The 22619-nt window shown below is 40.3% G+C and overlaps 1 protein-coding gene across 2 annotated transcripts in view; it reads right to left on the minus strand.

The window, feature by feature from the left end:
* The window catches only part of LOC123961634 (c-Maf inducing protein), a 52190-nt gene extending 31888 nt beyond the window's left edge, over positions 1-20302 (minus strand). The window contains exon 1 of one of the 2 annotated variants that reach the window (XM_046037154.1): positions 19413-20302. In XM_046037154.1, coding sequence (XP_045893110.1) covers positions 19413-19730 — 318 coding nt within the window. In that variant the 5' untranslated portion in view covers positions 19731-20302. Of the gene's footprint in view, positions 1-8561; positions 8803-19412 lie in introns of those variants that run through there. The other variant, XM_046037155.1, reaches the window with a different exon arrangement.
* Between the last annotated feature and the right edge of the window lie 2317 nt (positions 20303-22619).

The following is a 22619-nucleotide window of genomic DNA, read 5'->3' on the forward strand; positions in this document are numbered from 1 at the left end:
CAAAGCAATATGTTTTCCATCCAGTCAAAGTTAGGACGTTAACAAATAAATCAGACAATGCAAAAGCAATTTATTCCCAAATTTATGGTCTTGAAATAAAATCCAGAGTCCTCAATGACCGAGACAAGACTGAGTACAAATGCGGTCGAGTCCGAGACGAGACCAAGATCATCAAAAAGCGGTCTTAAGACCGGTCTCGAGTACTACAACACTACCTCTGACACCTCTGACAGACGTCTGTCGACTGTTCAATGTAAAACTAATATCCAACTTCAAACAAACTTCACTGTGGTCCGTTCTACCACACTTGCCGGTGTTGCAGGGAAGAAATTTGCATTCAGAATAAACAAACATAGAGGAGAGGGAAGTTTACTCAGAACTGGATAATACTAAACAGGAGGACACAGGCCCGATCCACACTGCTGCGTTTTCAAATTAAAATGGAGACCTTTTGCTACGTTTGCACCTCCCGTCCAGACTACAACAGCGAAAACGAAGACCTAAAACGGAGAAGTTTGGAAACGCTGCCGACCCCGTTTTGCGTTTCAAAACTCCGGAGTGCGTTTTAATGAAGACGGGCCAAAACGGAGGACTTTAGAAACAATGACACAGCCGCTCACGCTCGGTTCTCTGATTGGGTCTTGCAAAGCAGAAACACGATGCTACTGACCGGGTTTTTGACATCATATTTTTATTAAAATATTCTGTACCGTGCAAATAACACTCATCTGCCTACACTTGTACTGTGCATGTCGCCGTTTACTTTGCAACAACTCCCAGTCTGTTTTCTGACAACACACTCCCGTGTTACATTCAGTAACAGTCCGAGCTCGTTATTGATCCATGCAACAACAACAACAAAATCTACTTCATGTTTACACTGGCACACGCATGCCCAGTGCGCCTGAACAGGTCCTAGTTGTGCGTTTTCAGTCGTTTTAATGTAGGCAGATCCACTCCAAAACGCAGCGGAAACGCTGGTGTGGACGGAGATCGTATTTGTTTTAATTCTCCGTTTGTAAAATAAAACGGAGTAGTGTGGATGGGGCCTCAGACCATCCAAGCAAAAACGAGGAGATCACACCAAAGACAGAAGTCTGTTGTATGGACAAGGCATAAAAAACCAACTTCGTTACTCCGGCCATTTCAGCCATGATATGTCAGGTAACGTTAAATGACTTCCCCCAGACATTCAGCTTACTTTCTAGTTCACCAAGACATGCTGTTGTTGGGATGTTAGCTAGCAGCAGGAGAGTTGTATCGCTGTCTTTGCAGCAGTTAGTAGCAACAGTTTGCTAACCCAGAACCTAGCTAACATTAGTTACAGTACTTGCTGTGTCGTTGTTCACTCTGTATCATGGTATTTCTCCTGGTGTTGGATTTCTCCAAAATAGCTTATGATGCAGAAAAAAATTTGTTGAATTTACAAACAGTGTTCTATATCAGGATATGTATCATTATTGGGATATGAAATTATCAAAGCTATCATTTCTGCTAGCTTCTCAAATTGGGATTTGCTGCATTTCTGTTTTATTTCAATGTAAATTGTTATAAGTCATGTATATGCCATTAGTTAATTAACTAATTAAACATGTACAAGTTTATATGAATGTTTTGTTGATGATTATTTTATCGTTAACTAACGGCCTTATTATGATTGATGGTTATTATAAAGTGTTAACAAATAACATTTATTCAGACAAAACAAGCAACATGATGAAGATGATAATGAAAATAATGACTGTCGCCCCGTATCAATGCTTTTCGCAAAATGGCTAACTGAAGTTTGCAAAGCATTACTGTCAGATCCAAATGGAAACTGATGGTATACCTTTAGTGTGGCAGTCCTACAGGACCGAAAGGTGTAACAATATTTAAAATCTAAAACCATCTAGCATACAACACTGATATAGCAGTACTGCATTCATTTGAACAATTTTGAACATAATGTGGAAAGGAAAGGAAGGAAAAGACAGTATATTGCATATTTTTCATAGTCAACAACTCCCATAATACAACCAAGACCATGAATTAACTGATTCCACTAACTAAAGCCCCTTTTCCACTGTATGGTACCAGCTCGACTCACCTCGACTCTACTCGCCTTTGTTTGGTTTTCCATTGCGAAAAAGTTGTACCTGTACCTGCTACCAGGTACTTATCACCTCTGCCGACGTTCCAAGCGAGCTGAGGGATACTAAAATGGGACGTGAAAACACGGCAGACTGCTGATTGGTCAGAGAGAATCGTCACTATTCACTGCATCATCATTGCGCGCCTGACAGAGGCCAGCGACAGAAAGTTTTATATTTTACAATTTTCACACATTATTTCATCACTAAATCCACTTCTGAGAAGTTTTGAGGTGAGAAAACAGCTGTGTAGATTTCGAATATTGACAGTTTCACAAAAAGTGATGGTGGAACAAAAATGTGCCTGAAAGTTTTTGGAGTTGAGGAGCTCCGCAAGTGGCTTCAGGGGAAGCCTGTGCCAACCCGCGGGAGCAGCTCGCGAGGTCGGCCAGCCGCCCGCTCACAGAGCCCTCTGCTCCCGCCGTCACACAGACCGCTGCAGCAACAACGGCAGAGGAAAACACAGCTGGAAGGTTTTCATACCGCTTGTCTGTCTTTACATTCTGAGGAATGTTGAAACATTTTAATTTAAAAAGGAGAAAGCTGTATGTTGGTCGCTAGCGTGTGTGTTGCATTGAATATTACATCACAGCAGTTGTGTGTGACATTGCTATGATGACCAGCTACACTGAGGGGTACTATCTCTGGGTACTCCCTACAATGGAAAACGGAGCACAGGCAAACCGAGTCAAGTCGAGTCGGTACTGGTAATGGAAAAACTGTTTAAGTATTGTGTGTGTGTGTGTGTGTGTGTGTGTGTGTGTGTGTGTGTGTGTGTGTGTGTGTGTGTCTACAGCCTGATACAGTATATCATTCCACATCAGTGAGCCACACACACACACACCTTTTGTATATTCTGACTAAATCCCGTACACACCCTCCCTTTAAGTCTCAAGTTTATGTTGTTACATCATTTCAGTTTATTTATCAATAAAAATTACTAATCATCTTCTGGCTGCGAGTCACAAGACACAACATACTGGGAAACACCCGTGTGACAAAGGGTATGTAACAAAGCAGGATGTTACATATGTAACCATATTTACCATGAGATTGTGGACACTGAATGAAGTTTGGCTCACATGAAGCCTCCGTGGCCTTTTGCAGCCACTGTGTTTACTTGCATCACACAGAGTGACAACCACAGCCTTCTTGCTTAAGACGGAGTGGATAAGAGGGCATTTGAGTGCACATTTCTTCCTGTTCCTGTCATCAAGCAAACATTATCATTTCACATCCTGCGCTCCCCCGGTTTCAAATTTACCAATAATCACACAACAGTACTTCCCAAACAAAGGGACATTCAGCAGTGACCCAGATTTGAAGGGTGACTGAGGTGATATGATAGCCCCGTTTGTTCAAAGACCTTTGCTGTGACCAACAGATTGACCACACTCTAGCATAAACATGTCATATGCTCGGTTCTGGGACTTAGTCACATTGTGGAACTCATGCAAAGCTGCTGGACTCGTGTGTGACGTTGCAGAGCATTAAAAAGTCACTTCCCTGAACAATATACTGCTCTACTTCTCCATTTGCTAAGGAACAACCAAACTGCTGCTCTTAAGCTTAAGAGGACAAAAACACACTGCTGACCCGAAGTACACTGTTAACAAGTCATGCAGTCCTTCACAGGGGAGAGGATACGCTTCTGTTGAGTTAGCTGTTTGCTGACAGTCCTCTGTGGTTTGACACTGTTACTGTCAGTGGAAACACAGTTCCAAGAAACCTTTTAAGACAGAAATGAAAGTGTTTAAATCTTGACTCATTTCAATAAAGATATTAATTACAGCTCCTACAAATTACAGCCATGTGTTTTATAAAGACAAAAGTCTACATGAGACTCTGTCACATGACATGAAAAAGTATTGTAGCAATACAGCACTATCCGAAACTAGCTCAGTATTGCTGGTTAAATGATTAGTAGACTGTTCAACAGCGGTTTTTGCTTCTAAAATGTAAGAATGATGCTTTTTGATGCTCTGTCTCATTCCAGTGGTCGGACTAACCCACTAGAGGGTCCCTACAAGAGATAGGTAAAAACCCAGTATCTGTTTTGTTTGTTATTTCGTGCACATGCATAAGGACCGGGTCCCGTGATTCATCCACGCAATGGTTTCATGCTGTTCCACTGATCAACAGTTGTTGCAACACAGTTGGTGTAATCAATGTTTCAAATACTTCCTATAATAAGCTCAACAAATGTTTTATGAGGAAAGAAATGCATTCAACACATTTATTAGGGCTTAAGGATTGTTAGGACACTGTAGGATTTTTTAAACCTTGTTGTTAAATTCCACCACACTGTACCAGTAAATTGTGCAATGTAAAGCCAAAGCTCACGATTTACGTGCTCACACGCACACAATGGATGGAGCGTTCTGGTTTGGCAATAAAGATTTGTTTGAAAGCTCTGTTTGCTAGCAATAATGCTAACAAGGCAGAAATGTGCTGCCTAGATCTTCTTGCTCTATCCTATGAGCTAAAAGGAAAAGATATGCCGGTATATTCAGCCTAGATGGCTAGGAAGACGTGGACAGTATGGCTTGTCCATTTTGCATTGAGAATTGGAGGTAAGCTAGCTACATCTCACCGTATAGATTGTTTACTTGATAGCCAGAAATTCGGCCCAACTCGGGTCAGAAATAGGCTCAAATCGTAGAGTGTATGCCCGGCTTTAGGCTCTGATAACTTGTGATGGGCATTTGGCATTACTTTTGAAGATTAAATTATTGATGGAGCAATTACATACATTGATTAGATTTAAAAACAATTAATGATGGACCCTTGATGATGAAAATAATTATTCACTGCACTCCTGCGCAGTACAACATACAAACACTATGTAGTGCAATGATATAAATACAATCAGTCCAACAATAGGTTTTAAAAAAGAATGATAGAATTGTATCCTGGAATAAGTACTGGAAAACTGGTTACTTTAGGTTTGGGATACAATATTTTTCTTATCTTCTTTGGTATCCTTACTAACAGAAAGTGGAATGTGATCAATACATGCTTTAAAAAAAGCTTGATAACTTGAATCTTACAGGCGTTTGATTTAAAAATGAAGAATTCTTGGAGTGTGGACAAAGGAAGTAATACTTAGAAACTGCATAGAAGGCACTGTACTAAACATACACAGCAACTTACTCCAACAAAAAAAACAAATAGAAAAACCGCCCAAAAATGGCCTCAGAAATAATCACAACAATAAAGAAAAATCCACATCGACAGGAAAAAATGAGACCGGTGACAAAAAAACAACAATATATTATAAAAGAGTGAAGCGGGAGTAACATCACCTCCTGGCAGCTCAGTCCACCACTTACACAGTGAATGGGAGTGTAACAGCTGGAAAATTCTAAGTAGCTCCACACTTGATCCAAATATAACATTAACCCAAACAAAACTATAAATCAGATTGTGAAGAGCCTTGCATGTGCGGTTCTTAAAGCCACAGTGGAAAATATGCCTAAAAATTGCCATGGTTATTCCCTGTAGTAGCAGGTCAGCATTCAGTAATAGGATACATGGCAGACATGTGCACAAACACACATGCCAGAGAGTGAATCAGTGGAGTGAACATGTCCAAATATCTTTCTACCGGTCATTAATTTGAATATAAATGTCTCAAGAGCAGCACTGAGACAGCAAATTGTTTCCCACAGAGCTCTAGTTCTCTATGCTTTAATATTCCATGGACACACAGTCCATCGTCACCTGCACTGCTAGACACATACGTAACAACAGGAGTTAAAACAGGCTAAGTACAAGGAAAGCTCCCACTAACAGATAGACAAAAATGTTGATCAGATGGTTGATGTTAAAGTGCAGAGAACTGAGGAGTAACTCCGAAACTGTTTTGCATTGGTCTGCATACGCACGTCATTTCATTCATGCAGGTCGATAATGGTCATTTTGCATTTTAACACTTTAGCCATAGTTTGAACGCAGACCGCAGGGACTTTCACATTTGCATTCCAAACTTGAAAATATAAAAAACTGAACAGATCCAACTTAATGTCAGCTTAAGAGTGTGTCTTACAAAAAGAGAAACTTTTAAAATTAGAGTCTGTTTTGGCCCGTCTGATATTTAAAGGGCAGCTGCTCAAAGTTAGCCCACGGTTTTACATCTCATTTTGGTCTGGCAAGGCCACAGATGAAAAGCTTAAGACGTCATTTCAAGTAGACTAAACAATACATCATTGACAGTTTTCTTGTCCAATCAGACATCAGCAAGGAGCCTTTCCAACACGTGAGTAAACATACTTTCCAGTTTCTAACAAAAATGGCGACTGTTTCAAAAGCTATAAACTAAAGTCACTCTCTAAACATATCATACTCAAAGCCATGAATAAAGGCCATGCAGCCATACATTTGTTCCTTTCCTAATCTGCTGTTTATGCAAAATCTTCATTTATCTGGTGACTATAAATTCAGTAAAGGTTTAACGAACACAGCCCTTTCAGTATGATAACATAATCATGTCACACACCAAATACTGCTTTTATTCACTAACTGTAATCACTTCTAATTTGTAGTTTTTTTTTTCTGTGTTAAACTAATCTCAATAAAACATCATGCTTCCTGCAGGACTTTAATATAACACATCTGCAGGAAGTGTGCACTTTCTTTGACATTACCATAACACTAATCTAAAAACAGAAAAGGAGAACCTGTCGGGTTTAAATTAGTGGAGTGGCACATCATTATCTAATCTATAGCTCTCAGATTGGCAGAGTATGCACAGGTGAATCTTTGAACTGTGAACAGGGTCACTGCCAATGACTAATATCGAAGTCTCCACTAAAAGTAACGACTGACGGTTTTAAAAGGCAGTCAATGTGCTGACTTCATGTGTTAAGTTTTAATGTGTCACATATGATGAACTGTGGGTTCATAATCTAGTTCAGGCTCCCGCATGGCGCAACAGGATGAATATCATTTAACCTCTCCATGACAGTCTTTCATCACACCACCCTCTCATTACTAACTCAACTCTTCCTCCACCCTTCTTTCTCTATTTATTTTTAGTTTTTCTTTTAGCAACAGATATCACACATTTTTTCCTGCCTTTATCAACAGCTTGCCGGAATAATGTGTGAAATGATGAAATAGCTACAAAAAGTTTTTTTTAAAAGCTGACCAGTCAAATGCATTTCATGATCTATTCATGAGTTTGTGTCCGTATACATCTGTTAACTGTGGTCCAAAACAACAGTAAGAAGCAAAATTGTCTGCAATGGAAAAATGTTTTTCCGCAGTTTATGAGCTATAGCTATTAACGAGCATGAAAAACATATTTTTTTTTAACACATTAGAATACTCTTTTCCACATTAAAAGCACACTTGTAAGCTTATTCTGGGCATTTTGTTTTGCTCTCATTTGAATTCAGTTTCCTATTTTAACTTCCTTCTTCTTCTGTATTTAGCCCCATGTCACTTGTCACCTGTCATCTATTACATGGGCAAGGAAAAAGAAATATAGAGATTAAACTTCATCGCAGATGAATTCATGATTTTAAATAAAAATTCTAAAGTTTATTAATCAAAGGAAGACTTCTTGTTGAGAGTTAAGATGAGAAGATCTGTCCCACTGTCATATCTGTCCGTTAAATATTGAGCTAAAGCTATGAGATGGTTAGCTTAGCTTAGCTTAAAGACAGCTATTTCTTGACTGGTTGAAGTCACTTCCCTTTTCTGGTCAAGAAATAGTTCTAGCACATAATTTCCCCCAACAAACAATGTATAACATGTTAAATTGTGACATTTAAAGGATTTGTTAAGGTATGTGTAATTGTTGTTTGAACAGAGCAGGCAACGACGACAATGAATGAAACAATCTCATTACTTCAAAGTCTGCTGCTTACAGAGCTGACTGAGATTACTCTGAGTAACGTTAGCATGCAGGTGAATAAATTAGCCAACAATATGATAGACTTTTGTATTTCTCACCTCCCCCTGATGGTCTGAATAACTCACTAGATTTGTCGCTAGTGTCTTTTTAGAAGTGAAGTCGCGAAAGGTCTGAAAAAGCTAAGCAGTGGAACAAACCACTTTGACTGTGCATTCAGACCAAATGTGAATTTAATCCTCGCAACGCTTTCCTCGCGGGGGTTTTATCGCTGGAGAGCTGCCAAGTGTGTGATAACATGAATTTGCGATTACTACAGCTGTATGAACCTAAAGTGAACATTTTGCTGTGATTTAATTCCAATAAACAGATCGAACTTATGACAAAATAACTACAATATGATACAGATTTGTTAAACATATGAAGTCATGCTTTGTCAGGTCTTTCAGCAAGACAGCAGGACAACAACTTCTAAAATGTTTGTTTTCTGAATGGAGTTTGGATCGATCAGGGCCATGCTGTGCTAACTTGTTCACGGTAAATAAAGTTACAGACACATTTTCTGAACTCACCAGATTGTTCAACTTCCTCGCTTTCTTTTCTCCAAGTAATATCCAGATCTTATATAAAGTAGTAGTCCAACAAGGCTCTGGGTGCCAACTGGCGCTAACAATAACAGTGGAACTGGAAATGTACGTAAGCTAGCTGCTGAGAAGCTCGAGTGGGGATAAATCAACACTGTAATACCAAAAACTCTAGACCGACTACGGGTGTTTATTTGTCCAAAAGCTGCATCACTGTTCCTGGCTCTGTCCTCAACATATCCCCGCATCTTAGCAGCTCTCAACAGTTTTACTCCCCCGCTCTGCCTGGTCCTCTCCAAACTACGCTCCGAAGCCGTCGGTGACGTCCGGGCAATCTCAACGCTGATAGGATATCACGACTCAGCGTCATGCGACTTTCTCACTCAAGTTGAAAATTGTCAACTCACGCGAAGGCCTTTTGCGTCGCCGGCAGCGCCCCCTCCGCATGGGGGAGGACATAATCTTTAAAAACTTTGCACATTGTTCTCATAGTAGAGAACTGAGCTGTTCAGGAGGGAACAACTTCAGGGACAATTCAGTAAGTCGCTGGATATTGGTAGGGACACGTCCCTACTAAATTCTTCACCCTTGAAAACCTTGAAGTTCAAGTTTCTATGCACAAGAGATGAAGTTTCATAGCACCCAACAATAGAAAAGTGGTATGAGTGACATCCCACTGCCCTGGCTGAATATGGCTTTTTTCATCATGGTTACACATGAACACACAGCTTCCCTGAAAGACATGACTAAAAAAAGTCACAAATAAAGAACGAGCGCTGCAGGGCTTTAGTCCCCATTCCCTGTCAAGAGTTTACTCCTCACATACTATCCTGTTTGGTTTCTCTGTTTTCCTTCACCTTATCCATCACTCACAGACACACATAACAAGGCAGAGTGAGGGGAACGAGTCCAATCTATTCTAAATATCATAAATCAATATGGCAGAGAGCACTATCATTCCCAACTTTTACTCAGATCTTTGCCTAATGGCTGCATTGTTCAAACAAAACAGGGAGGATCCAGTATTTGAATATGAACATGCACTGCAGCTTGTCCTGGAGGCCTGCCCAGAGCCCTTCAAAGCCTTGTGTGTGTGTGTGTGTGTGTGTGTGTTTATGAGCTCAGAGATTGTAGCCCCGGCCTTTCGTTTCTCTTCCCTTTCTTCTGAATTAAAATAATACCACCAACAAGGTCTGACAGTGAAATCATATTGTGCTGCTTCTGCTTTGAGGAGCACCGTGACGTGCTGTGGTGTGGTATCAGCTTATCTGGATGTATGCTATAATATACAACAAATATACTGACCTTTGGTTGTGCTTCAGCAAAGACACACTCGCTTGATTGTTGAGTACACAGTGTCAATACTAGTATAATTCTAAAGGACAATCCAATCTACATTTAAGAATTTAGTCTAGCAGTTTAAAGCTGGGGTAGGCAATTGACTTCCTTAGCATTTTTTGTTATATTTGTTGAAATTCTCTTTACATCACCACACTCAATACAGTCAATAAATAAAATGCTTTGACACAAAAATTAAAACCTGAGGCTGTCATAGGACTGTAATAAGCACAGCCAAAATATAAGTTTTTTAAAATTTGCTAAGACATATTGTGGAAAGATTATGAGGTACTTTTGTACCTTCAGCAAAGTTTCCTGTGCCTTTGTGACCAATCGAATTGCTCTGTTTAGGCCTAGTTTAGAGATGGCTAAGATTAGGATCTGGGCCATGCTTTGGGTTGAAGCCAGAAGAGAACAAGGTGGTATGACGCATTATCCAACCACATCAGGAAGCTCAGTTGTATACACTTTTTTTTATAGAAGTGGGGGAGTTATGACAGCTCAGCTGTAACACTACACACACCACACAGATTCAAAGTGTATACAAAGTGGCAGGCTGTCGTTAGTAATGAGTACTTAAAGCAAGACTATGTAACTTTTGAAAAATAATTAACACATTCTTCCTCTTAAAAATTAAAATATTTAATTCACAAGTAATAAAATGCACCCTTGTTTAACTTACATAAAGAATAGCTTCTAGCTCTGCAGTATGTTGTTGAAGTCAGAGACCACTATAATCAGTTTTAGCTCCATTTTGTTTAAAGCTACTTTACGCAGTGAAGTGGAGTGGAGGACAACTTTATGCCGCATGCAGTGGGAATAAAAAAAAGGAGTTGTAAAGTTTAAACGTTCCTCACCTCCAGTACTTCACACCACTGGGTACCTTCAGAGTCCTGGTGGGCGGTCCCAGCATATGTATTGAGGTTCAGTTTACAATGTCTTGCATTCTGAGCCCGTATGCGTGAACACGGCATACTTATTTATAGGGTGTGGTGCTGAAAATGGTATGAGAAAGAAAAGCAATAGAAACCACTGACTACAGGAAAAGCATTGTTTTATGCTACTGTATTTTTCTTTATGGTGTACACTTAAGCCCTAAGCCTAGGCCAAATTCACATTTATGTGTCATTTCATCTACACTGGTGTTTTCCACCAGCAAATACGGATCACTCCCCTCCAAAAATGTTGTTCTCTCTGAGAGGTCAGGAAAAGTGGATCTTTTTGAAAACACTGACATCTGACTGATCTGATCCATTTTAGGTAAACCTGACTTGATGAATGACGCATCAGGCTTAAATACAGCAAAACACTTGATGTTAACTGTGTAAATGTATCATCTCATGGCCTGTGCATGCCCAATAAAGGAAATGCAAGAGTTTTTCTATTGTTTCTATTTATTCTTAAACTGAGAAAGCAACTGAAACGGCTCGTATGCGTGGATGCATGCAACACTGTGGACGTGGGAGAAAGGGAGAAATGTCAGCGCTTTCTTATTGCCCATTGTCAGCTTACACACGCACACATACACAACTAAGTGAATGACATGTCATATTTTTGACCCCTGAAGCCAAAAGTATTTCCTTACAGTACTTGAAGGCAGGAAAAATAAGACTTGCAAGGTTAAACCAGTATGCTTATCAAATAACCAACCAATTAGTTAGATGCACATAACGTGTATATGGTATTGGATTATTCTTTGCCAATTAAAACACCTAAGATCTTCAGTGCAATCAAAATTGACACTGAGGATCCGACTAATCATAACCCAAAAAAGTACCATCATTAAAATAGATTGTGATGTGGCTTCTTATGTAATCATTGGACACGTCAGACTCCATACATGACCAGCAGACACTCAAGTCTCCCCGATCTAAAAGGCCCCAGCTGCCTATAATGAACCCCTTGTGCACAACCAGATTCCTTTCATCTCGCCTTTTGTGAGCGAGGCGCAACACAGGAAGAGCTTGCTTGCACTAGCACCCTTCTTAGGCAAATGTGAGTTAGGTTAGGTTTCTGAAATTGTAGCAGGGTGGTCTGTCAAAAGAAAAGAAAAATGAGTGACAATTCTCTCTCTCTCTCTCTCTCTCTCTGTCTCTGATCAATGACGCAGCTTAATTCCTCCTTAAATTAGTGAAAATCAAAGAAATGAACAGCTAAATGTAATACTGACAGTGTAATTTCTATAAACCTCTCAAAATAGACAATTATTTAGCAGTTGTGGAAAAATGAACTCACATTTCTCTATACATTACAGTTAATCTCACAACCACTGCACTGATGTGACCAAAACACTCTTGTTGTTTTAAAGGGATCTTTCACCCTGACAACATTTGTCAAGATTCCATTACAACAAAAATAGTCACTTTTTCATTCCATTGATTGCGCTACCTTGCAGTATATATTATAGAAATGAATCAGAAATAGTGGAATATGCTTAAACACTAATAGAAGTACTTCCAGTAATGCAACAAAAACTACACATTTCACTATACATACAATATGTAGTATAGGAGAGCTACTGGATATAGAAATACATCAGTGCTAGTCCACCCTGTCTTCTGCATTTAACCACAAGTTCTCATCCACATCACTGTATTTTTTTAGTCTTGTTGGTACTGTTTTTGAACATAAATTCAACAGTTTTGTTAGCACATATGTGCAAACAATAAATACAAAGAGCTTTGGAGGTGGCTGAGTCTGAGTGAGAAAACTGTTCATGAAATTTGCATTTTGTGTGAAAGCAATGAAAAGTGATTCATTGCTTAGTTCACAGTAAGTGAACTAAGTTTAGTTCACATTTAAGAAAGTAATGAAAAATTGAACTCAGTAGCCCTGAGTGGACGGAGCGGCCCACAGGAGGGAGGTGGCCGGCCTGGTGGCATGGTGCGAGGACAACAACCTCACGCTTAATACTGACAAAATGAAGGAGATAATAGTGGACATGAGGAAGGAGAGATCAGCCACTGTTCACCCGAGAGCTTGAGGTAGAGAGGGTGAGCAGCACTAAAATATCTGGGTGTCCACATCAGCGAGGACCTCACTTGGACACTAAAGGCCACAAAGCTGGTCAAGAAGGCTCAACAGCGGCTGTACTTCCTGAGGAGACTGAGGAAGCTCAGTACGTAACCTAGGATCCTCAGCAACTTCTACAGCGGCACTGTTGAGAGCTTTCTGACCAGCTGCAGAGCATTTACCATCACAGAGTCCACAGAAGAGCTGCATTATCAAGGATCCCACACACCCCCAACACAAACTGTTCACACTTACTTCTACCCTCGGGTCGGAGCATCTGATGTAATGTTTTACATTTTACATCTCTATTTATCGTATTTTTATTTATACATTTATTTTATTTTAATTTTACTGTAGGCATTTGATGTGGACAGCAAAGTAAGAATTTCCATGTACAGGGAACATCTGACAATAAACACTTTGAATCCTTGAATCCTAGAGAGAAATGCGAGTTAGCTGTGAAAATAATCTGTAATTTAAAAGGGATTCACATGATTTTTGTTACAGAAACTAATGAAACCCTCTTGGCAGCCATGCTGACTTTGGCAAAGCTCTTTTCTCACAATCATCTCAATTATTTTCTGTGCGTGGGGATGTTGTTGGAGACGCAGAGTCAACGCTCTTTGCCTCCTAGTTGGAAGTACTCTCTCTGTAAGAGAACGGAGCAAATGGGTCCACATTGTTCTTCTGCCCACATAACCGCTCTCTTCGACACCGAGCACAACAACGCCACTCAGGAAATGCACATTCATGCTTCACTCTGAACAAAAACCCTCTCCCTCACATTTCAGCCTTTACAGAGCAAAGAATATGGGACATCGTCAACAAGCAAACTCTCAGACACAAGATCACCATACATGGGGTGTCACCATTCACACACACACACACACATACACACACACACACAAATATTGAGAATTGCTGGATAAGTCGCCCACATGACTTGATTCAAAACAGAAGAATTAGTATCAGCATCATCATTTCTACCACTGGGGTCTGCACAGATTCAGTTTTTGCCATGAATACAAAGCAGATAATGGGACAGCTTATGATAAATTACACTATTTTGAGTAATGTCCATATTTTCGACTACGTTAATGAAAAGTGGGGTACTTTGGGCATGTAAAGCTCTTTGAGTGTCAGAATTTAGAAAGGTGCTATAAAAGTACACAAAATTTACCATTCTCAAGCACAGCACAATCGCCATCCTAAAATTACTTTTTGTTGTGTTTTCTATGTCCAATGCCAAAGTTTAAAAATGTTTGCTTTCTACACACTCTGTGCATGTCAACTACAATGTGGTTAAAGTTAGGAAAACAGTATTGATATTACAAATAAAATATAGCTACAGTATACTATACAATTATACAGTCTATGATAGCTACGGTAATGTTGAGGTTAGACATATACAACACTTGGTCAAGATTAGGGAAAGATTGTGATTATGTTTAGTAAAAAGGCGAACATAAATGGCAGATCTGTGACGGCACGCAAACTGAGCTGTGTGCTGCACAAGCGTCCCATATGGATGTAGTTGCTGGAGAATGCTTGGTTGGAAACCAAGTGATACATGCAATGATGCAAAATTATGCAATTATCTGTAACATTTTCATATAAATAAATAATAAAAGCAACACTGTCAGAGGTGTTGATTAAACTGGTTTTGCACTAGACTACATTATATTGAGAGCTGTTTCTAATATTCTATTTTGTATGTAAATAGGGTGGACATAAAATTTGAAACAATATAATATAATGCTTTCCAGCACCGCTAACTAAAATCTCAAAGAGTAACATACACTTTAGTTACATTAACACCTCTATTACAGTATTAACAAGAACTGAAACATAGAATCGACAGCAGGGCGGGTGTGTTGGATTGCATCAGACTGTACAGGTGTACAATGCTCACTAGGGATGAAAACGGTATGAAAATTTCATATCACAATTATAGTGACCAAAATGATCACAGTTATCAGTATTATCACGGTATTGTAAAAATGTGCCGAAAAAGATTAAAATGTACTGATACACACACTGAAACCATTTCAACAAGTTTTATATTGAAAACTACAAATACAATTGCCATTTTGTTTGCATAAAAAATAAAATAACAGCAAATACGTATTATAAACATGTGAAAATCATCAGTGTGCATTATCAAGATTTTATTTATTATATTATATAGGTAGGCCTAATACAATGACCCTGTGGACAATTACATGACAACAAATAAGTCTTTAGAAGACAGTGGTAGTAAGTGCAATGTGCCCAAAAACTGACATAAATACAGAGAGTCTGTAGCGTTTCTAGATATGCTGGTTGGTTGACTGAACTGCGTAACGTGTTATCATGTGAGTGGACGAACAGACTCTGCAGACACACAGCAGCAGAACAACGTGTAGCGTTTTTACAAGAGCAGCAACACTGAGAGCTTCAGTTTACACGCTGTTAGCAAGTCAGAGAGACAAACCAAAGCTAAAAGTTAACTAAAAGTGTTTGCTGTGAGATTATAACGGCGCGGTTAACCGTACCCGGTTACCATGGTAATTAAAATGTGTACGGTAATAATAACCGTCGGGAATTTTACCATGGTTTATCGTTAAACCGTTAATCGTTTCATCTCTAGTGCTCACTGAATGTACTGACTTACTTTTGCTACTGAACACAAAAGTGATTCAACTTACATCCAGTCTATGACAGCTTTTACATTAGCTACTTCTTGTAACACTTGGTGTCTGGCTGCCAATTCATGTTTCTTTTGGAGTAAATAGATGCGGTAGTTCATGTAAATAATAAGCTTTATAAATAGAAATCCCCCTCAAAAAATACACCCATCATCATCTGATTGCCAAGAAACCTGAGAAAAGGCAATACAAGACCACCACAGCAATGAGCGTTTAAGGCCAAATGTGCAAGACACTTCCCACGAATTCTGATGTAGAGATGTAGAAATAAGTTTTGCCTAATTCCTTCTCCCACAGAGATGATTTCCTGGCAGTCGCTGAGGGCTGCTGTTGACTGGCCAAAGTTCGAAGGCTGCCCCCGTTTCTCACTGCAACCAAAATCAATAAAGAATCACTGATGTGCAGTGGAGCTCACAGCACACCATTTAAAACCCTGTCTAGGAAAAGTGATCAGAGCAATACAAAAAGCCCCCAAATTTGCACTGGACTTTAATTGGAACTGTGAATTCTTCCAAATATACACAACAGATACACACGTCCTGCACTACCTGTCAAAATAGCGTTTGCTGAAGTGTTGGCATGGCTCTTGTGTTCGCTGAACCGAGAGTCTAACCTGGGCTATAACACACAAGTAAAACAAATGAGATGAGAAATAGCAGAATGTGCAGAAATTAACTAAAGCCTCGTCTCTTCCAGACGTGACAAATCGATGCGACTGATGCAAGCGCTGCCTGAGTGCACATACAACAGATTCCTTACAAAAGTGAAATGTGTCAAACATTCAGTAGATGTTCCGTCACTTTGACAACTAATAAGGACGTAAAAGCGCAGACGGCAGCTTATTCTGCTTCTCAAGAACCAACTGCTTATTCCTAGTCTCACTTGTGCCGTCTGTGGTAGACGTAGGGCTGGACAATACTATAAACATCGCAATATAATTTTTTTCAATAACAATATAACAAATGTTCAATAAATATTCAACAAATGTTTGATTTTATTCACTTGAATCAAACACAAATTAACTTAATTTGTTATTAATGTTTTTTTATTAGTGTTAAAACTTAATTAATGTTTATTTTGTGGAGGAAAAACAAATGTTCTACCTCAGATTTGTGAAGTGATCCCCTGTTTGGCCTCAAGTGTTGACCATAAAGATGAGTTTAAACCACAATTAACCATCAGATTTCTTCAACTTTCACTCAGGAGCAAAAATCAGCCTTTAAACTCAAAAGACATAACAATTTGATACTTATCGTGATAATTATCGAGATCAAAAAATTATGATTACATTTTTGGCCATATTGTCCAGCCCTAGGTAGAACCTCAAGTAGTTCATCATCAGCCAACATGTTGTACAAAAAAGTCGGGATTTGGACACAATCCGGCCCCCAACTTTACTGTTTTGGTTCCTTCTCAGCTGTTTTTACCAACAAGCACTACCTTACTTAGCACCAACCAGCAGACAGACACAGGAGAACATCGTGGAGCTTTTAGTAGGTGAAGAGCAGATCTTCCTTCAGGAGTTGGTAGGGACCAAAAACAGAGCCACAAGAGAGTGAATTATTTTACTTACATTCTTCATGTGGCCAGAAACACGCCTCCAGATGAATGATAATGTTGCTCTACATCTTCTGAATGAGTAAACAAGCATCTGTTTCCCAAAAAGTTATTGCATGTTTTGGTTAGCTCTCTTGTTGGATAGTAGGAAGAAGTTTGGTGGGAACGTCGAAGCTATAACTCAACACTGTTCATGCTAAAAATGTTTGCATGCAGCCTACTTTATTATTATTATAAAATCCCATTTGCGTGGTAGTGTGCTTTACTGGTGATGCCAAAAAGTCAAAACTGAGCTCGTAATGTGTGTCAACAAACTGGAGCTACAGGCCAGGAGTCAGCCACCAGGCAGTTTTATCATAAACTAATGTGTATGCTAACAAGTCAATGAACTACGGGGGACGAATATAAGAATTGGGCTCTTAACATGTGATCTGTGCACTGGAAGAATCTACTGAAAACAACGTATGCTCTTTTAAAGAAAACAGTGTGTATCCATGCAACAGTATGGTGTGTTTACACTGTTGTTAGGTCACCAGGAGGAAGCTTTCATTACATAATGCTTCATGATCGAGTGTTATCTTCCAAAGCATGTTTCATAGACTCATAATAAATAACTTGTATCAGCATGTAACACCCACAACAACAAGCTAATGTATACAAGCAATCAACAAGTAATCATTGTGGCGAAAAATGAAAAGAAGTGTCCAGCCAGTGATTAGTTTGAAGGACCAATATAAACCAAATCAATGTAGATTTGTGCATTTTCCCATAAAAGGTCCAATACCCTACCCATAACATGCATAATTATTCTTACTATGATGTAAGCAATTATTGAGATATACAGTGGACTAAAAAGGCATAAAAGCCCCATGTAAACAAGCAGGTAAACCCAGTTCAGGTGAGTTTAGCCTCAACTACATCCACAAGTGTTTTCTGCAAGAACAGACTCCAAGACATTGCACACTGCAGTGAGCGATTTAGCACACTCTCTAGCGTGGGTGTGATAGGCAGCCATCCAAAAAACCTCTAACAAGGTGTGTTGATAAAACAATGGGCCTGGCTTTGTGGAAAATGTCAAAAGTGTTGATAATAACAGAAAGGGAAATACAGGCTTTTGTTATTTTGGCATTATTCTGCTGAATTATTACTAACATTTACAATTGATGACCACATAACTACACAGCGTATGATTCCTCCAGGCTGGTGTGCGGGTATCGGGTAAATGTGTTAACATTATAATGTAGAAAATAATGAGGATTTTGTTAGTTTAGGGAGGAAATAAATCGTTGTTTACTGAAAATGTATTTAATTTAGGTTTTGCCGCTGTTTGGATCACCAGTTAGAGGTTTAGTCTCTCCTCCTTGAAATGTATCACTCCACCATCAGTTAAAATATCCATGCACAGTGATATTTATGATGATATGTAGGCCTGTTGGCATTAGCCTGATACACTGAGTAGGCCAGGCATCTGATCAACAGGACCTATGGGCTGCCACATCCGCAACAGAGGAAATATCCTCCATGTATTCCCACCACTACAGCTAAACTGGCCTGTAACATTATCAGGTACCCTGTCTCTCCATTCTGCACTCTGTCCATAGGACAGGCAGGAAGCGAGACATAAAGACAGTTTGTGATGGGGATGCAGGCTGCTGCAGCAGGGGTTCTCAACTGGTTTTATGTCACACACCTAACACCCCATGCTGTTGGGTTGTATTTCCAAGGACTAATAAGAGAAGATCTTTCTTGTTTAATAATTTAAATTAACAGTTTAAACCTATTAGAAGCCCCCTGGGGCCAAATAACGACCCATAAGACACATATACACACACACACACATGCACACACTTCGGGAACCTCCACAAGGGATCTTGTGCGTCCCCTGCAGCCCAGTTTGACAACCAGTGGGCTGCGGGTGTCAGGTACGGTGAAAATGTGTTGCACACGGAAGTGATGGAGAGGAGTTCGTGTGGGGTGGAGGGGCGCAGGCCACAGCGGCAGTGTTGCAGATTTTATCAGTAGAATGGGCCGTGAAAGCAGTGACACGCTGCCTTCTCGTACACTGCGTCAACAACAGACTGTGCGTAATCTCGGTGCGCGTCTGCTGCGTCCAGACAAGAAAAGGCAAACACCAAACCTGCCTGTGGAATGTGTAACGCAGCATATTACATGGTCTCTCTCTCTCTCTCTCTCTCTCTCACACACACACACACACACACACGAGGCTAGCTAGAAAACAACTCACGGTAGCCGAGGTCAGGCTGCTGTCTGTGAGCGTGAGGTGGTGCGGCTCCCATCTCCGCAAGAACTTGGAGGTGAGGATCTTGCTGAGGAAGGTGCGGGGGTGTTTGACCACACACACCTGGATGTCCCCCTCGTGGAGCAGCTTGTATCGCATCCCGCTGCTGCTGCAGTGGTGCAGGGACCTCTTGCACGGCCCTGCGCCCAGCTTGGTGTTATTATTCCCCTCCGACATCTCCCCCAGCAGAGGCTTGTTCTCCTCGCACTGATAAAACTGGTTGTTGTGCAGCTCGTTGCTCCCTCCGCCGCTGTTGAAATCCATACTTAAGTAATCCAACAGTTTATTGTTTCCAAATGTTGCTCTCGGGGGGGAAGGGGGAGGGGGGGGCGAACGCGTCACAACGATCCAAGAATCCTACATGTATATGAAAAATAGAAAGATCAGGTCGTTTTGATCGAGCTGGAGCAAGGGGGAAGGTGGGGGGTACCTACCTACCAACCGCTATAACACGACCTCAGTTACTATAGACACGGCCAAGACAGGCACAGAAATGCCACCAAACAGTGTCTTACGGTAGGATATCGTATCGTATCGTATAATCCACCATTTTCCTCCCCGCACAATGCCCCATAAATTGTCTCCACTGTGCGCGTCTCGCCTCCCCCCCACCACCACCAACGAGCTATTCAATATGTTAGGGCCATGGCCTTATCCATTCCGTCCGCCCCGGTGCCAAACACAATAATCCACACCGAGGAACGCATGGGAGTAATGAAAAAAGGGCAAAATATCCAATGGCGGCAGCTCTAGGCTCTTCCGTGGGGTTTTGTGGTCATTACAGGATCGCTGGCACGGTTTCCTTTTATTCAGTCTTTTCCCCCTATCTTGGTGTCAAGGAGCCAGCACTCTCCGACAGCGCCGATTGGTCCCCGCTCGTTCATGTGATACCGGACTGACGTCAATGGGGAGGCGAGCGGATGAGCAGTGTGTCTTTGCGCTCGACTGTCTGCCGAGGGCGCCCCCTTCCCCCCCCGCGCAAAATGGAGGATTCAAGTGAATCCACCCCCCACATCCCTTTCACTGGAAATGATGCAGCGTGTCCTGTCGACATCCACATCTTTTCCAGGGTAGGAGTGCAGAGAAGACGATTATTGACAAAGCATGTGAATCAATATGGGGGACTTTATTAGGAGCGAAGAACCAGGGACGTGATGTCACTCAGGTAGAGTTTACTAACCTTAAGTGCTTTTATAAATCTATATCACCTTTATGTACGGGAGGAAATGCATCATAGGCTTTCAGTAGCCTTTTGGGTGAGGAAAAATATTAAATAATAATGAATGTCATAGAAGAAAAATATTACTGGATTACTGGATTGCCGATTCTGTTCCAAGTAATTTTCCTGTTAATTACCTGATGATTATGTATGGTTTCCCCTCTTTTTTATTTAACCCACCACTACAGCACTTCAGGGAAAAAAGTATAGGCCTATGTACTTACTGATTAACAACTTGAAACCAAAAGGTCTGCAGACGTTTTTAATATAGCTCAGATTTATTTAGTTAACTACAGTATCTCACAAAAGTGAGTACACCCCTCACATGTTTGTAAAAATCTGATTATAGGCCTATCGTTTTCATGTGACAACACTGAAGAAATGACACTTTGCTACAATATAAAGTAGTGAGTGTACAGCTTGTATAACAGTGTACATTTGCTGTCCCCTCAAAATAACACATCACACAGCCATTAATGTCTAAACCGCTGGCAACAAAAGTGAGTACACCCCTGTACTCACTTTTACTGTGTACATTTCATTTACCAAAATGGTATGGTCTACTAGAGGTTTTAAAGCTTTGGCACTGCCAGGACTTACATTCTCAGGGAGAATGCTAAAGCTTTTATTAACTTATTGTTATTTTTTCCAATATAAAGTCACATAACTTGTGGGCCACGTAACTTACAGCAAAATGCTGTAACTTACGGGTATCGGCATAAAAGTAAGTCTAAATTGAATGTTAGAAAGCAAACAATGTCAGATCCATGCTAATCTATGTGGCTGCCCCTGCCTTGCATCTCTATTGGTTTTAGTAACAAATCGCTCCACATTTGCTTTGTAGTGTTACATCCTTTCTTGCAGGCTAAATCAACATAAATTGACATAATACGGGTGGTACAGAGGATAGTAATACTCAATGGGTCATGATAACTGGTGAAGTAATGTGGCAAGCCATACAACTCTAGTATTTTGCAACGCATAATGTTAGCAACTGCTCGGTGTTAGCTGGTGTTACATCAAAATCTGTGAGCCATTCAATTCTGTGTCTAATCCCAAACCACAATCCTCTCCTAAACCTAACCAAGTAGTTTTGGTGCCTAAACCTAACGTTTAAGAAAGCCCTGAGGGTTTAACTTACCATCTGGGTCACAGAATGTGATGGGTGACAGATTTTGGTTTCACCGGCAAGCCAACGTTATCTAACTTGAGCCAACTAAAGCCCAAAATCACAATATATTTCACATGCTTTGCAGTAATGTTAGTTTACCCGTCCAGTATGAAAGCCAACTCTGGGTCTGTTATGAAAATAAAGCGGAGGTCTCTCCATGACTCAGACACCTCTCTGAAGTTGACCATGTTTTTGCCGACTGGCTGTTGCAAGGGACTGAGAATGCAGGTGTGCGGTTCATTTTTATGTGAGGTTACAACCCATTCACAAATAGGTAATAAAAAAGTGTTTAATTAAATCATTTCATTAAAAAAACTACATATAGTCCCTTTAATTGTAGAATGTAAACTCATATTGCTGACACCCACAAATTCACAATTAAATAATTTACATTATTTTATGCAGTTGCGCTGCATGTTTTGGATTCTGTCTGAACACGCTTTTAGGAAGGATGGGGGTTTTGTTTTTTTAGCCCTTGACCTCACATCAATGCTCCCCAGAGTATGAACCCTTTTCAGGACACACTGAGCTTTCCTCTATTACAGCAATATGGCCAGATTTCCAAGTTTGAACACAAGATACAGTATTCAATGCCATGACATTTGCAGTGGGTATTCCTGGTCCCCAGAGGATGAACCTTGGTTGATTGATCCTATGACTCCAACCCAACATTTCCACATACATGAGATATTGTATAATAGGCTGATTAGCTGGCTTTAGGCTGTCAGTCTTTCAGATAAATTCCACCAGATCAAGTTTGGAC

The sequence above is a fragment of the Micropterus dolomieu genome, linkage group LG22 (assembly GCF_021292245.1).
Source record: "Micropterus dolomieu isolate WLL.071019.BEF.003 ecotype Adirondacks linkage group LG22, ASM2129224v1, whole genome shotgun sequence".
Taxonomy (NCBI): domain Eukaryota; kingdom Metazoa; phylum Chordata; class Actinopteri; order Centrarchiformes; family Centrarchidae; genus Micropterus; species Micropterus dolomieu.